Source organism: Schistocerca piceifrons, chromosome 3 (genome assembly GCF_021461385.2).
Source record: "Schistocerca piceifrons isolate TAMUIC-IGC-003096 chromosome 3, iqSchPice1.1, whole genome shotgun sequence".
NCBI lineage: Eukaryota > Metazoa > Arthropoda > Insecta > Orthoptera > Acrididae > Schistocerca > Schistocerca piceifrons.
Genome location: NC_060140.1, coordinates 125211577 through 125226114, shown reverse-complemented (window position 1 = coordinate 125226114; position 14538 = coordinate 125211577). Strand labels below are relative to the sequence as shown.

General features: G+C 40.4%; 1 protein-coding gene across 3 annotated transcripts in view; it reads left to right on the top strand.

Annotated features, from left to right (window-relative positions):
• Positions 1-14538, top strand: part of LOC124787963 (mismatch repair endonuclease PMS2) — a 157728-nt gene that overhangs the window by 32302 nt on the left and 110888 nt on the right. For all 3 annotated transcript variants that reach the window (XR_007016039.1, XM_047254969.1, XM_047254970.1), the window contains exon 5: positions 6365-6473. Coding sequence is in view for 2 of the 3 variants with exons in the window: in XM_047254969.1 (XP_047110925.1) it covers positions 6365-6473 (109 nt within the window). In the remaining variant the exon portion in view is untranslated. The remainder of the gene's footprint in view (positions 1-6364; positions 6474-14538) is intronic.

Below are 14538 nucleotides of genomic sequence, written 5' to 3'. Positions count from 1 at the left end.
GGTGTGGCTATTCTTAATACATTCTGTTACACAAGAGCATTAATTTGATTTTCTTGGAGGATCTTTGTTTTTCTTTGCCATTTTTCAATCATTAATAATAATTTTTCTGGAGAAGGAAAGTTGCTACTCAACATATAGCGGTGCGCGCGTGCACGCACGCGCGCGCGCACACACACACACACACACACACACACACACACACACACACACACACACACACACACACACACACATCTGCAGTCTCAGGAAGCTGAAACTACACTGCGAGCTGCAGCACCAGTGCATGATGGGAGTGGCAACTGGGTGGGGGAGGGATAATATGGTGGGAGTGGTGGACAGTGAAGTGTTGCAGTTTAGACGGACGGCAGAAGAGAAGGTGTGGAGGGGGTAAGTAGTGGAAAGGAGATAAATATAAATAAAAATAAAATGAAATTAAAAGACTGGGTGTGGCAGTGAAGTGATGACTGTTTAGTGCTGGAATGGGAACAGGGAGAGGGCTGGATGGGTAAGGACAGTGACTAACAAAGGTTCAGGCCAGGAGGGTTACGGGAACGTAGGATGTATTGCAGGGAAAGTTCCCAGCTGCGCAATTCAGAAAATCTGGTGTTGGTGGGAAGGATCCATATGGCACAGGCTGTGAAGCAGTCATTGAGATGAGGGGTATCATGTTTTTCAGCGTGTTCAGCAACAGGGTGGTCCACTTGTTTTATTGTGCCTATTGCGACTCAGCATCTCCACTATATGGTGAGTAGCAACTTTCCTTCTCTGGTATTGTTACATTCCATCCTGGATTTTCCATTGTTTAGTAATAATTTTACTGTTTTAATCCTTGAGTACCATTTTTTCATTTATTTCAGTATTTTTTACTCGACTTTTTATTTGACCACACACTTCAACATCTCAACTGATTATTGATGTTTTGTATATATTCTACTTTTCTTCATTATTCTCTGGCACCTTCTTTTGCACTTTTCACTGCATCCAATTTTGAAAAGCTCTCTTATTCTCTACTGCATTCAACTTCTGTCCTCTTCCTGTATATTTCACCATGCAATTTAGATCTGATACTAGAAGCTTTTGGTCACTTTATAAACATTCACCTGAGATGAGTTTTGTGTCTCTTACCTTTTCCCCTAAAAGTTTATCTGTTATCAAGCGAGGTGGTGTGGTGGTGTCACACTGGACTTGCATTTGGCACCATAATGGTTCAAATCCCTGTTCAGCCATCCAGATTTAGGTATTTCATGATATTCCGAAATCAAATGCTGTGATGGTTCCTTAAAAAGGGCATGGCTGATTTCTTCCCCTTCCCCTGTAATCCGAGCATGCACTCTGTCTCTAATGTCCATGCTGCCAATGGGATGTTTGATCTTCCTTCAGTTTATCTTTTAATATATAGTCAATAAGTGTTTTAAATTTTCAATCTCAGCTATACACTATCTGATCAAAGGTTTCGGGATACCTATTAGTGGACATTAATGTGGGCTACGTCCACCCTCTGCCTTTATGATGCCTTGAACTCTGCTGAGGACGTGTTCAGTGAGGTGTCTGAATGTCTGATGATGAATGGCAGTCCATTTTTCCTCAAGAGATAAAACCAGAGAAGGTAGTGGTGTTGAACTCTGGGGTCTGGAGCAAAGTTGAAGTTCAACCTCATTCCAAATGTTTTCCATTGTCCACAAATCATTGACTCTGCCTCACAGACACTTATTTCTGGCAAGGTGCATTGTCATGCTGATAAAATCAATCAATAATCATCTCTGAACTGTCTCACTACTGTATGCAGTACACAGTGCCATAAAATATGTTCATATCCACCTGCATTCAACATTTTCGCAAGTACAGTAATGGAACCACACCCTGACCATGAGAAACATGCCAATACCGTGACACCATCACCTCCGTACTTCACTGTTGGTACTACACATAGTGGCAGTTTAAGTTCTTCAGTCTTTTGCCATGCCCAAACCATTCCATTGTATTGCCTCAGGGAATAGCACGATTCATCACTCATTTCCAGTCATCTGCTCTTTACTCCACCTCAAGTGTTGCTTAGCACGAACTACAGAAATGTTTGGCTTATAAGGGGCTGCTTGACCATTGTAAGCCATTCTTTTTAACTCCTTATGCACAGTCATTATGCTAGCTGGACTGCTGGTAGCACTTCAGAACTGATGAGAGATTCAGTTCACTAATTTCATGCAATTTTCTACAGCAGCCCACAAATGCTCAGTGGCCTCTCTCTGTCAGTAAATTAGGTATGCCTGGTGTTGGTTAAGCTTTGGTCGTTCTTTCACATTTCCTCCCCACCATCACATCGCCAACAGTCGACATGGATGGCTTTAGAAGGGTTGAAATGCTCCAGATGGCTTTGTTACTCGGGTCACATCCAATGACTAGTCCATGTTCTAAGTCACTGACCTTTCTTAACCGACCCATTCTGCTGTTACTGCTTTTCTATTGACAACTCAATACTCCCTGTCTTTATTTATACTGGCAGGTCCACATCTCCTAACATCATCAACTCCACATTACATAGGGCTGTCTGGATACTTTTGGTTAGAAAGAATATAGAGGGACCTTGTGACTGATCTGCTTTTTGAAGAATGTATTTGTTGTGACTCGCCGATCATTCAAAGCGCCGCCGCGCAATTACGCGCGTCCTCTACGTGCGACGCTGTCTGCCAGTCATGCAGCAGCTGCGCCACCTAAGCGGCCAGCCGAGCAGCGGCCGCTAGACTGGGACTCAGTGCTCATTCGAATGCTAACGTGTACACATCTTGCTTGTCAACTTACTCTGTGACATATGTGTTGTGTCGTTCTGAAATATATGTGTTAAACTCGACGTTATAACAGTATTCTTTATCAATAGATAGTTTCTCATACAGAAATTTAGGAAATTTGTTCCTTCAGTATTCATAGTTCCGTAGCCACATCTTCTTATCATCTCCTCATAACCAGACCTGTCTGTTACAACTTCTGCTTTCAAATCACCCTATTATTATGGTGTTTTCTTGTTGTATCTGCTGTTCTATTTTTTTGAAAAATTCAGTCATCCTTATTACCACATCCTTTTATAGGGGCAATCGCTTTGTTTATTGTGAAGCTGATGTTCTCTGTACTTAGGTTTTCATTGCGTGTCACCAATAAAAGGATCATGAGTGATTTTACCAAAAGTTTATTTCATGTAAAAATTTAGGAAATTTTCTTCCTCAATCCTCCTTGTTCTGTAACCGAAAGGTCCTGTCATCTGATAATCAAACCTATTTGTTCCAACTTCTGCATTCCAAAACCCTGTTATCTTAGTAGTTTCTTGTTGTAACTCCTCTTCTACTTCTTTGAAATATTCTAGTTTCTTCCCAACAATGCACCATTTTTGAGCAGCATACATTTAAATTGTTGTGTGGCTAGTGTTTATTGTGGCTTTTGTTATTCTGCCACTAATAAAAGTAATATCAGTGGTAGGAGCAACATTTTTATGCCATACCAAGTGTACTCCATTTTCTCTGTTTTTTGCCAATACCATTACAACTTGTAATCCACTCTCAACAATTTTGAATGAGCTCCACTTTGTTTCACTAAGCTCAAGTGTGTAAATCTTCCCTTATCTTCATCTCATCTAATGTCTCCTCTGTACATCCTGCCGAGGTTATCACTTCTAGTGTTCCAGCAATCTGTTTATAATTGTTTTAATGTCCAAATTGAGTACATTCCCTGGATTTCCATTGACTGCAGAGGTTCATCATTTGTCCCCAAGGTACAGTATGTGGGGTTCTTTTTCATCTAAGGTTCATTCTTTGTAGCAAAGTAACATAATTAATTATTCTTCAGCAGGCTTGCTAAGCCTTATGCACCTGAGGATTTTCTGTTAGGGTTGATTCCTTTAGTCTTAGAATATCCATCACCACAAGGCAATGATTCCTTTCTTCATTAACTGCCAGAAAGATTATTTGTGTCATCTACCCATTGCACCATGGTCTCATTGGAGTTTTCATTCATAAGAGAGAGTCTCCCAGTATTTTAAAGGAACTGGGTTGCCCGTTGTTCTGTGGGTTGTTTAGGGATGGCCAGGAATTGGGCACATGAGCAGTCCTCTTAGCTTTCATCCGGCTGCACCCTTCTCCCACCATACCATGCCGTTTGAGCAAGAGGAGAGGGGAAACTGCGAAAGTGCCACATTTAGGTGGCAATGCCGTCACTCTGATTTCATGTACCATATGTCTCAATAATGTAGATCACAAACAAAACAAATTTTCATTACTATTTAATTATTTTTTGCACGATGAAGACATAATGTAATTTTTGTGTGGTATAAACTGTTGGCATATGGACAGACAGAGACAGTTTCACAGATTTTTACACTCAGCTTGTCACGTAATTGTGAATTATTTACTTTCATGATTGAAAAAAGTTTTTCACAAGCATATGTTGATCAAAATATTTTATCATGTTAGCAATCTCATTATGGAGAAATAGAAACTCTTTCTGAGGAAAATAATGTACATCTCCTGAACAGTTTTAACATGAAAGGATTTGTCATTTAATCGGGAAGTTCTTTGCAGATCAGTCAGCTCCATCTGCACAGGCTCAGGATGCTATCAACTGAAACTGCAAACATTCTCAAAAGCAGATGTAAGATTGGCAGTGTCCTCAAATCATTTAGAAAACTATCCTACTAAATCTTCATACCTTGCATTTTCTTTAATGGCAATGATCTTTGCAAAATAAACGTTGGTTTTTGTCAGAATTTGTCCCTTCCAGCAGACTGTGATGATCATTTTTCTTTTCTTTTTTTTCTTTCTCTTTGCATCCCCATCGAATCAGAACCTTGCAAAGTTTTATTGTGGGTAGTGGGCAGTGTGCAGTCAAGTCCACTTAAAATACGAGGGTTGCAGTCCATTCCAGATGTTCTAAACGTCATTCCTGCTTTGCTTTTTTCTTCATAAATTCAATAGTAGTGGGTTTTAAATAAAAAAAAATCGCCCCAGCAAGTCCCTTGACTGAACCAGTGTACTCTGCCTTAATATGTAAAGTCTCTACACTCTTATTTCAATTCCATCAAAACTGTTGTTGCAACTGATAGTGGAATAATGCGTGCAACTTTAGAAAATTTGCTGTTCGTACCACCAGTTTCATCATGTGCACTCCATGCCTACAAATTTATCACAGAGTGTTTCTTGACGTACAGAACTGGGAATGTAGTCTATCGATCTTTGTAATTTTTTGCTCTTTCATCACCTAAATCTTTAAAGTCTTCTTAAAAAAGGTTGTAATGTCATTCTGAAGCAAATTTGCAGTACCTGTCAATTATCTGACTGTATATTTACTGTGCAGTGTTGAGAGTTTTTATCCTTCTCTTCTTTCAATTCCATTTATTTTTCAAGGGTTGTAATGATAGATCGCTAGATTGCCTCATTTTCATCAAACTTCCATTATACCATGGACGAATAGTGAAGGGCAAACAGTGCTGACACTATGATTGTACCAAACTGAAGAACGCAGTGCCGATCAAAAAATGCCACACCGTGATGCTGAATGAAATGTTGCATGTGCCAAGACTTCTGAGAAGGATGGCGCTAAGCCGAGATAGGCTGAGCCTCAACCTGCATGTGGCCCGCACATTGAGCTCGTGTGCACTTTGGAATGCCTTAGCTGACCCTGCCCTATCTGCGAACTAGCAATGCGCCCTATGGGGGTTAATGGGACCCCATGAAGATTGTTTATTGAACAGATATACAAAATGCAACAGCCCAAAGTGACTTAAATAAGCTGCTGGTCATGGAAAAAAGATCTGTGATAATCATCTGCAGAACTGGACCTAAAAAATCATACTGAATTTGTTCCAGAGTGCTGGTATTTCAACAGTAATTAATTTCTAAGAACAGTTTTGGCTGTCTGAACATTGCAGCCAAAAATCAACTTTTATGTACATGGACACAACATGAGATCCATTTTTTAATAACCACAGAACAGCACTGTGCAGGATTTGTTCACAACAGTATTCTCAGCAAAATGACTTAGTAATGTAAACTGTAGAATTCCCTGTCACTATTTGAATTTGTTTGAACATGTAACTGGTTTCAGTTTTACAGTCATCATCAGATCTGGAAAAAGTATTGACGCATAAAAGACTTAGTCATATACATTCATTGTATTTTGGTTTCATTAAGAAAAAATCCATTTACTCTAAACCATTAAGATGCTTTGATAAATATTGTTGCCGATATTTTACTAAATATTCACAAACAATTTCATAAATTGGTAGCACAGTTGACTTTGTGCAGTTCTTTTTATCTTCCTTTGTATTATGTTTTAGAATGTCCTTTAAATTCATCTTCTGACAAGAATGTCTATTTTCTTAAAGGATCACATGTACAAACCAGCCAAAGAAGGGTAGCCGCACTACTGTTGTTAGTACTCAGGGAAGCAATACTATATCTGAAAATATTACCTGCATATTTGGTTCAAAACAGGTAAGTGTCAAGCATTCTTTAATTTCCCGTATGAGCTCTGAGACATATAAATACACACTGATTGTAGAAAGAGGATTTATAAATTACAGAACTTAAAGTTTTTACAAAATTCTACATCATTCTTGTTACACTTGTTATGTTGTATGTTTTCATAAATTCCCTAACATGAATAGAACAGCAAAACTGCCAGGATATTAGAGATGATGATGAAAACACTGTCAGTAAATGCTCATCAAGCATACAATCTTGAACATGACTGAGATTCAGCAACTGTACTTAAGTTTTAATGAAGGATTAAAACAGCATTATCCTTCATTAAAACGCATCAAGCAGTTTGTGACAAATTATAATGGTAACTGAGCTGTGATAAATATCTGGGATAAGATGAAATTTATGGCTGTACATAGAATCCAGTTCAAAGTGAGTTAATTGCCAACAACCAAAACCATATTCGGATGCACTACCATGTACACAATTTCAGTAGAATGCATAATGAGCTCAAGTGTGAAGTACAAAATTGTCAACAGCTGTATAGCATTTCATCAAAGATGCACAAAAATATTTGAGTCTGTTGAAGTTAATATGTTTCCATAGTAAAGCTTGATTGTGAGAGAAGCAGCTGGAATGTTAATAATGTTACTTTCTTAAGTCGTTCTTCATGTGGGGATGACACTACCTGGAATATTTTTTAGATTTCCATGATTAATCCTTCATCTATAAATGCAATTTATGTAATATTTTTGTGAAGGTTATGTTATCTCTGTTGCACACGTATGATGTCACATGCCACAAGTGGTGTAAACAAACAACTGTAACATGTTCTCTGTGAACCTCACCATAAGCAGTATAAAAGCTAATAAAAGAGGTTGATCAACAAATTTTGTGGGTTGATGTGAAACTGTGTGCCGGACCGAGACTCAAACTCTCATTCTTGAAACATCCCCCAGGCTGTGGCTAAGCCATGTCTCCACAATATCCTCTCTTTCAGGAGTGCTACCGTATTTACTCGAATCTAAGCCGCACTCGATTCTAAGACGCACCTGAAAAATGAGACTCGAATTCAAGGAAAAAAAATTTTCCTGAATCTAAGCCGCACCTGAAATTTGAGACTCGAAATTCAAGGGGAGAGAAAAGTTTTAGGCTGCACCTCCAAATCGAAACAAAGTTGGTCCATTGTAATATGAGACACAATTTAGGTCGAATGAATGACGATACAGCTACAGTAGTTTGGTACGAGTCATAAGCTTAGCAGTTAAGCTTTACCAGGTAGCCATTGCTATGTGTCAGGCACTTCGTCCGTATATATACGGGTACCCTACCTTTTCCATGTGCTTCGTCTGGTTTGAATTGATTGCTTAATTTTCTTTGATCTGATAAGTGCCGTTCTCTTTGTTATAGGTGTTTACATCACTCTTAGCTGAAGATGCATTACTGTACTGTCATGCATTGTTTGTCGCATTCTGATAATGAGTGTTTACGGCCTGTCGCCGGTCGCGACATGGCTTGCTTTTGTGTGCGCTAGATAATGATCAACAAGAACCAAATAATAGACTGCAAATGATTGAAGATGTTCTGAACGAGAGTTTAGCGAAAATTTTTCTCCGTTTCAAAATCTTTGCAGACGCCTCTTTAGTACATTACATTCTGCACAGAAATTAGTCATCTTAGATTTAAAAATCCAGTCAATTGCCGTGCTTCAGTTCTGCCTGTACCACTATTACGCATAAGAATAATATGAATATAAACATGACATGATATGTATATTCTTCCGCGTTTGCTGTTGTCTCACTCGTTTCGTAGTTTATTAGGCAGACAGAATTTAAATGAGATAGCAGCAAACACGAATGAATACATGGCAAAATGTTTATATTCATATTATTCTTATGGTGAAGAGAATACTGCATGTGATTCACAATTCATAAAAGTTCCTATTAGCAACCATCTCTTCTCACAGGTAGGAAAAAATTCAGAATGTAGAGTTGGCCATAATGACAAACATCCCTAACAGTCTTGCCAGCCGGATTTTCATAGTACATTGAAACGCTGCAACATTCGAAGATGAACAATACAGAATTTGTATTTACTTTAATGGATAATGTATGAAAATGCAGTGGTCGAAACTCGGGGCGGAGGAAAAAAAGCTCGTCTTCCACCTTTTTTTTAAATGTATTTACTGACACAGAGGTTTTGGCACCAGTATTTATCTTTGTGCCTGCAAAGCATGCCTGTGTAGCGCTACGTATATTCAAAGGCAGAAGTTAGTTGTGGCGGCACCTACCAACATTTTTCAGAACTTCCGCTTACTTTGTACTCAATTCTAAGCCGCAGGCGGTTTTTTGGATTACAAAAACCGGAAAAAAAGTGCGGCTTAGATTCAAGTAAATACGGTAGTCCTGCAAGGTTCGCAGGAGAGCTTCTGTAAAGTTTGGAAGGTAGGAGATGAGGTACTGGTGGAAGTAAAGCTGTGAGGACAGTGTGTGAGTCGTGTTTGGGTAGCTCAGATGGTAGAGCACTTGCCCACGAAAGGCAAGGGTCCCGAGTTTGAGTCTCAGTCCGGCACACAATTTTAATCTGCCAGGAAGTTTCACATCAGCACACACAAATCTTGTGGGTGTTTGATATTGGCACGATTACCAGCAAGTGCTCTCTCAGAATGAATAGCAACAGGTAAATTGTCTTCCCTGGAAACACCCAATGCTCTGTTGTTAAAAAATGATTGGAGTATAATAACTAATCAGAACTAGGTTTTGTGTTGATGAAGAATTTACAGTTGAAAGAGGGGTGTGAAAAGGAGATTCCATATTATTGAACTTTTACTGAACAACCTTGGAGGAAGATTTCAAATTCTTAAACAGGGAAATGGAGGAATATGTGTTAACATACTTGAACGTTCATTGATAATTGTTGTAACTCACACCATAAAAAAATGAGATGACACCTCCACAACTAGCATATTTAATGATGTCACAGGGCAACAGTTCACAGCATACACAATGGGGGCATAGCCATTCCGTTTCAATGGTGGATCTTGGTGTGGAAGGGAGCTACATTGGTGGGGGTTGTGTTGGCAGGGCTGAAACCACAGCCTGATCTTCTGACATCCAGTCCATCTCGGGCAGCCTATAAACAGACGGAGATGAGGATGTGGCCAGGATTGGTGAACAGGGCTGAGAACCGGAGGGCAGGAACAGCTCAGGAGCAGGAAGGAAGATAGCAGAGGGTCCATCAGAAGAGAAACAAAAAGTGGCGCTGTCATGATGGTGTCCGCTGGAGGGTCCGGAGGGGATGGAGGCTGGGTCCCCAAAACAACAGATCTGATTATGACGGTGTCACTGTTTGGTTCCCCGTAGCCAGAATGAACATGTAGCATCCTCGCTACTGCTGGACGACTGCTGGTGTCCGCTTGTCATGGCATCTGAAGCTCCATGCCCGCACCCAGGTGCCCAGTCAAAAGTGTGGAGACAGTGCACACATGCCCCAACAGGCATTGGCAGAATAAGATGAAGGAGCATGTGGAGCAGACAGCCACAGACGAGTTCCACTGGACTCATCTTCCCTCTGGTGTCAACCTGTAGGAATTCAAAACAGTGTTAGTATCTTATCTGTAGGAATGTGGGCCATATATTCCTTCCTGAGTGTTTTCGAGTCTCTCATGAGCTTTTAGTCTCACCATTTGACTGGGAATGTAAAGTTGAAGGCAGTAGATGTTAAATTCCCCTCTTCCACAGGTTGTTGAGTGGGGAGGAACTGCTTCAGGGTATGGAACACTTGTTCTCATGCCTCTGACCATTCAGAAGGTATGCCCTTCTTCCAAAACTTGTTCAGTGGATGCCCAGTCGATGCCACACCTGGCATGAGCTTCCCTTAATATGTTATTTTCCCAAGAAAGACTGGAGCTCCATTCAACTTATGGGGAGAGGAAGTGCAATAATGGCTTTGACCAGCTCCTGTGTGGGCTTATTACCTTTGCAAGAGATGACGTGTCCTAGGTATTCCACCAACTGTTGAATAAAGAGAGATTTTTCAAAATTGCATTTGAGGCCTGTGGACTGGTGGTGTGGAACAGCTGCCGCAAGTTTCCTGAGTGTTCTTCCGTTGTGGCTCCTGTTGCCAAGATGTCACGTACATAATGTATGCAGCCTGGAATGCCCAGCAGCCATTGCTTGAGGAACCACTGAAAGATTGCTTGTGCACTGGCCACCCCGAAAACAAAGCATTTGAAATGATACAATCCTTGTGATGTGTTGACTATCAGGACTTACTGCAATTCCTCCTCCAGGAGGACCGTTAGCAAGCTCCGGAGAGATCAACATTCAAAAAATACCGGTCTCCTGCAGGTGCAGAGAAAAGCATGCCTGGTATCCAAATGGGATATGTATCGCTCTCTGACAGTTTTCCTGCCTTTTTTTTCCTCACGATAACCAAAGGCATTCTGCACTCACTTGCAGACATTTGTTCAGTAATGTCCAAAGCTGTCAATCTACCTAGCTCATTCTTGACAGGAATGGCTGATGGTGCTGATGATAATACTTCAACAGTTGAGTTCAGTGTGGTTTTTTTTTTTTTTTTTTTAAAGAAAGGAGTGCTTCAAATCACTAAGACATGGAACTTGTGTCTTCAGCGTTCATCTATCTCTTGCCATCCACAAGTAGCACTTGCTCCCTTTTCTGGTTTGCATTCTCTATCTCAGATTATATCTTCCATTTAAACAAGTTATATCTTCCAGTTTGAGATTTTCTCGACACCATAATTACTTCAATGGTTCACAGGCTTCATGTTGGATAGTGTTGTTGAAGCTACACAGTATTTCAGTGAGGCAACTGCATGTCATCTTCTGGTACTTATTGACTTGTCGCTGCAGTAGCTTGCCAAGCCAATGCAGCAACATGTCAGCAAGCACCTGAAGATGACGTGCAGCTGTCTTGTTGAAATACTGTATAGCTTTGACAACATTATCCAATGCGACGCTAGAAAAGTGCAGGTGCCAAGGGGTGGGGCTATAACATTATTGTAGATGAATCATAGAGCATGGTGACATCCAGTGCCCCTGCCAAAGAAACGGGCCAGGGTATCCGCAGGTGCAACGCGGCGAAAGTTTGGCCGCAAATCTTGACCCAGAGTGCGCACATGCAGAGTGTTGGCGCCCAGTTTAAGTGTGTGTACTCCAGTTCCCCCATCTGTGTTGACTCACATTTATTTGTCTGTGGCTGATGATGCCTTAGAGCTGCTAGTGTTGGTTCCCACACCTTGCTGAGTTGAAATTCCATGTCTCTATTTATCTAGTCGGTACTTATATGTATTTTGAGTACTTCTTAAATGATGGAGTCCCAGTATGTGGTAGCAGATGAAAGGATCTTTGCCTTGTCTGTGTTCAATGTGGCTATCCTTAACAGTCCAACATGCATGGCCAATGTATGATTTCCCACATTGGCATGTGATTTTATATATTCTTGGTCTCCTTAGAACTAGGTTGTCTTTATTGGAACCCAGCATAGTTTGCACTCACATTGGAGGGCAGAAGACACATTTTATTTAATGTTTCTTGAGTAGCCTTCCAATCTTTAAGGACTCACCACCAACAGAGGTAAGAAAAACCACCCTTGTGGAGTTCTCTGGATGAGACTGCTGAAGAAATAAGGCAAAAGACTTGCAGGCCCATAACCAGGATGCCCGCACCCAGGCAGAACTTCAATGCTGAAGAAACGAGAACTCTCCGTTCCTGAAGAGAAGACACAGAAGTAGTGATTTTACCTGCAGACAAGCAAAACACTACTGTTCGTTTGCCTTCAACATCTTACCTCAGCAAGATGATGGATTTACTGCAGGACTCGAGCACATTGTTGTCTCCAGAAAGATATAACTGATGCAGTACATTGGAATACATCTGCACTTCTCAGATCCAGCCAGTTTCCTGAACATTTTAAAAGGAGCTTAAGAGTACAACTGCCAGTTCCATCACGACTTTATGGGCTGCCTAAGATCCCTAAGGAAGGGGTTCCACTTCGCTCCATTGTGAGCGTTATAGGGGCCACAACATATTACCTAGCTAAACATTTGACTTCTCTTCTGATCCCTTTGATAGGAAAATGTGAACATCACATTCAGAACTTGGTAGATTTTATGCAACAACAGAAGACTTTGTGTCACAAACCAGTTGACGTACCATATTTCAAGGACTATGAGATGCACTTTTTTCTTCAAAAAATTGCCTGCAAAATTCAGGTGCATCTTATACTCAAAATTAATACACAAATTGTCCAGTTTTTTATTTAAAATTCCCACCAGTCTTAAAAATGACCTTGTACTTGATGCTGCAGGAAACCTATCTCTGTCTGGCAAGAATGGATTCAACTGGCAGCAGCAGTGCACCATTGAGATGAACATGAGTTGTGATGATTTACAAGCTTGCTAACACTGTCTCCCTCCTGCCCTGCCGTCACAAATCCAGAACACTGTCTAGCCTATGATGTGTCATTTCAGTCGACAGTGCCAGTGAAATTGAATTGAAAGTGATTTGTTGTATCGGTAACAGTACAGAATTTTTGTTTGTAGCTAGTTTCATAATGGAAAAAAGAAAGTTACTCATATGATGGGGACTGTAAATTGAAAGTAATAGACTGTGCAGAAGAACATCGAAACAGCGCAGCTCCATTTTGGCCCTCCACCAACAAAAAACCATTTGCTATTGGCAAGCTAGTAAAGAAGAGCTGAAGAAAATGAGGAAGACTAAATGTGCAGATAGAAGACTGAATGGAAAATGGCCAAAAGTAGAAGATGAAATATCAAAATGGATTCAAGGACACCATTAAAATGGCATTGGAAGTAATACAAAAATGATTCAAATACACACTTGTAAGCTAGCCGTACAATGTAACTTAACAGATTTTAAGGATGGAGTTGGATGGTGCTACAGGTTTATGAAGCGTCATGGACTTAGCGTGTGAAAAAAAACTGAAATACTTCGGAAAACTCCACAAATGTGTGAAGAGAAAATATTCTTTCCATTGCTTCATTATTCAACATCGAAAAATAAATAAATAAGTAAAAATCTGTAATTATAAAAAGAAGTGGGCATGAAAAAATGCACTACAATATTGTCCTTTTGTATTGTGCTTAAACTTAATCTAGTGATCATTTTCAGGTGCAAAACAGTACCAAAACCTTCTGAAATACCACCAGGCATTGTTCTTCATGTACATGGCAGGATTATTTATTGCTAAGGGGTCGAGTATGCTTTCACAATCATTTACGCATTGAGTGGGCTCATGAACCAATTGTTCAAAATAAATTTCTGAGAGAGCATTCAGTACAATTTCGGATGATGTTTTATGCCAGCCATCAGCTTTAAACATATAACTTTCCCAGAATATCGAGGGTAGATTTAAGTCACCACCAATTATAATTGTATGAGTGGGGTGCCTATTTCAAATGAGATTCAAGTTGTCTTTGAACTATTCAGCAACTACATCTTCTGAGTTGGGGAGTCGTTAAAATGATCCAATTAATAGCTTAGTCCAGTATAACCTCAACCCATACTATTTTGCAGGAACTATCTACTTCAATTTCACTGCAAGGTAAACTACTTCTGGCAGCAATAAATGCTCCACCACCAACTGCATTTTATCTATCCTTCTGAACCCTGTTAGGTCGTTTGAAAAAATTTCAGCTGAACTTATTTACGGCTTTAACCAGCTTTCCCTACCTATAATTATTTGAGCTTCAGTGCATTCTGTTAGGGCTTGGAGCTCTGGTTCTTTCCCAACACAGCTACAACAATTTACAGCTACAATACTGACTCTTGCTACAACTACCTTACTGTGTTTTACCTGCCCGCTTTTAGATGGGTGCCTTTTCTGTGGTTTGCTGAGTCCCCCTAACCTAAAAAGCCACCCTCTAACCTAAAAAGCCACCCAGTCCCTTCCGCACAGCCCCCACTACCCGTGTAGTTGCTTCCTGTGTGTAGTGGCCTCCTGACCTATTAAGCGGAAACCCGAAACCCACCTCCCGATGATGCAAGTCAAGGAATCAGCAGCGTACAAGCTCACAGAACTGCCTGAGCCTCTGA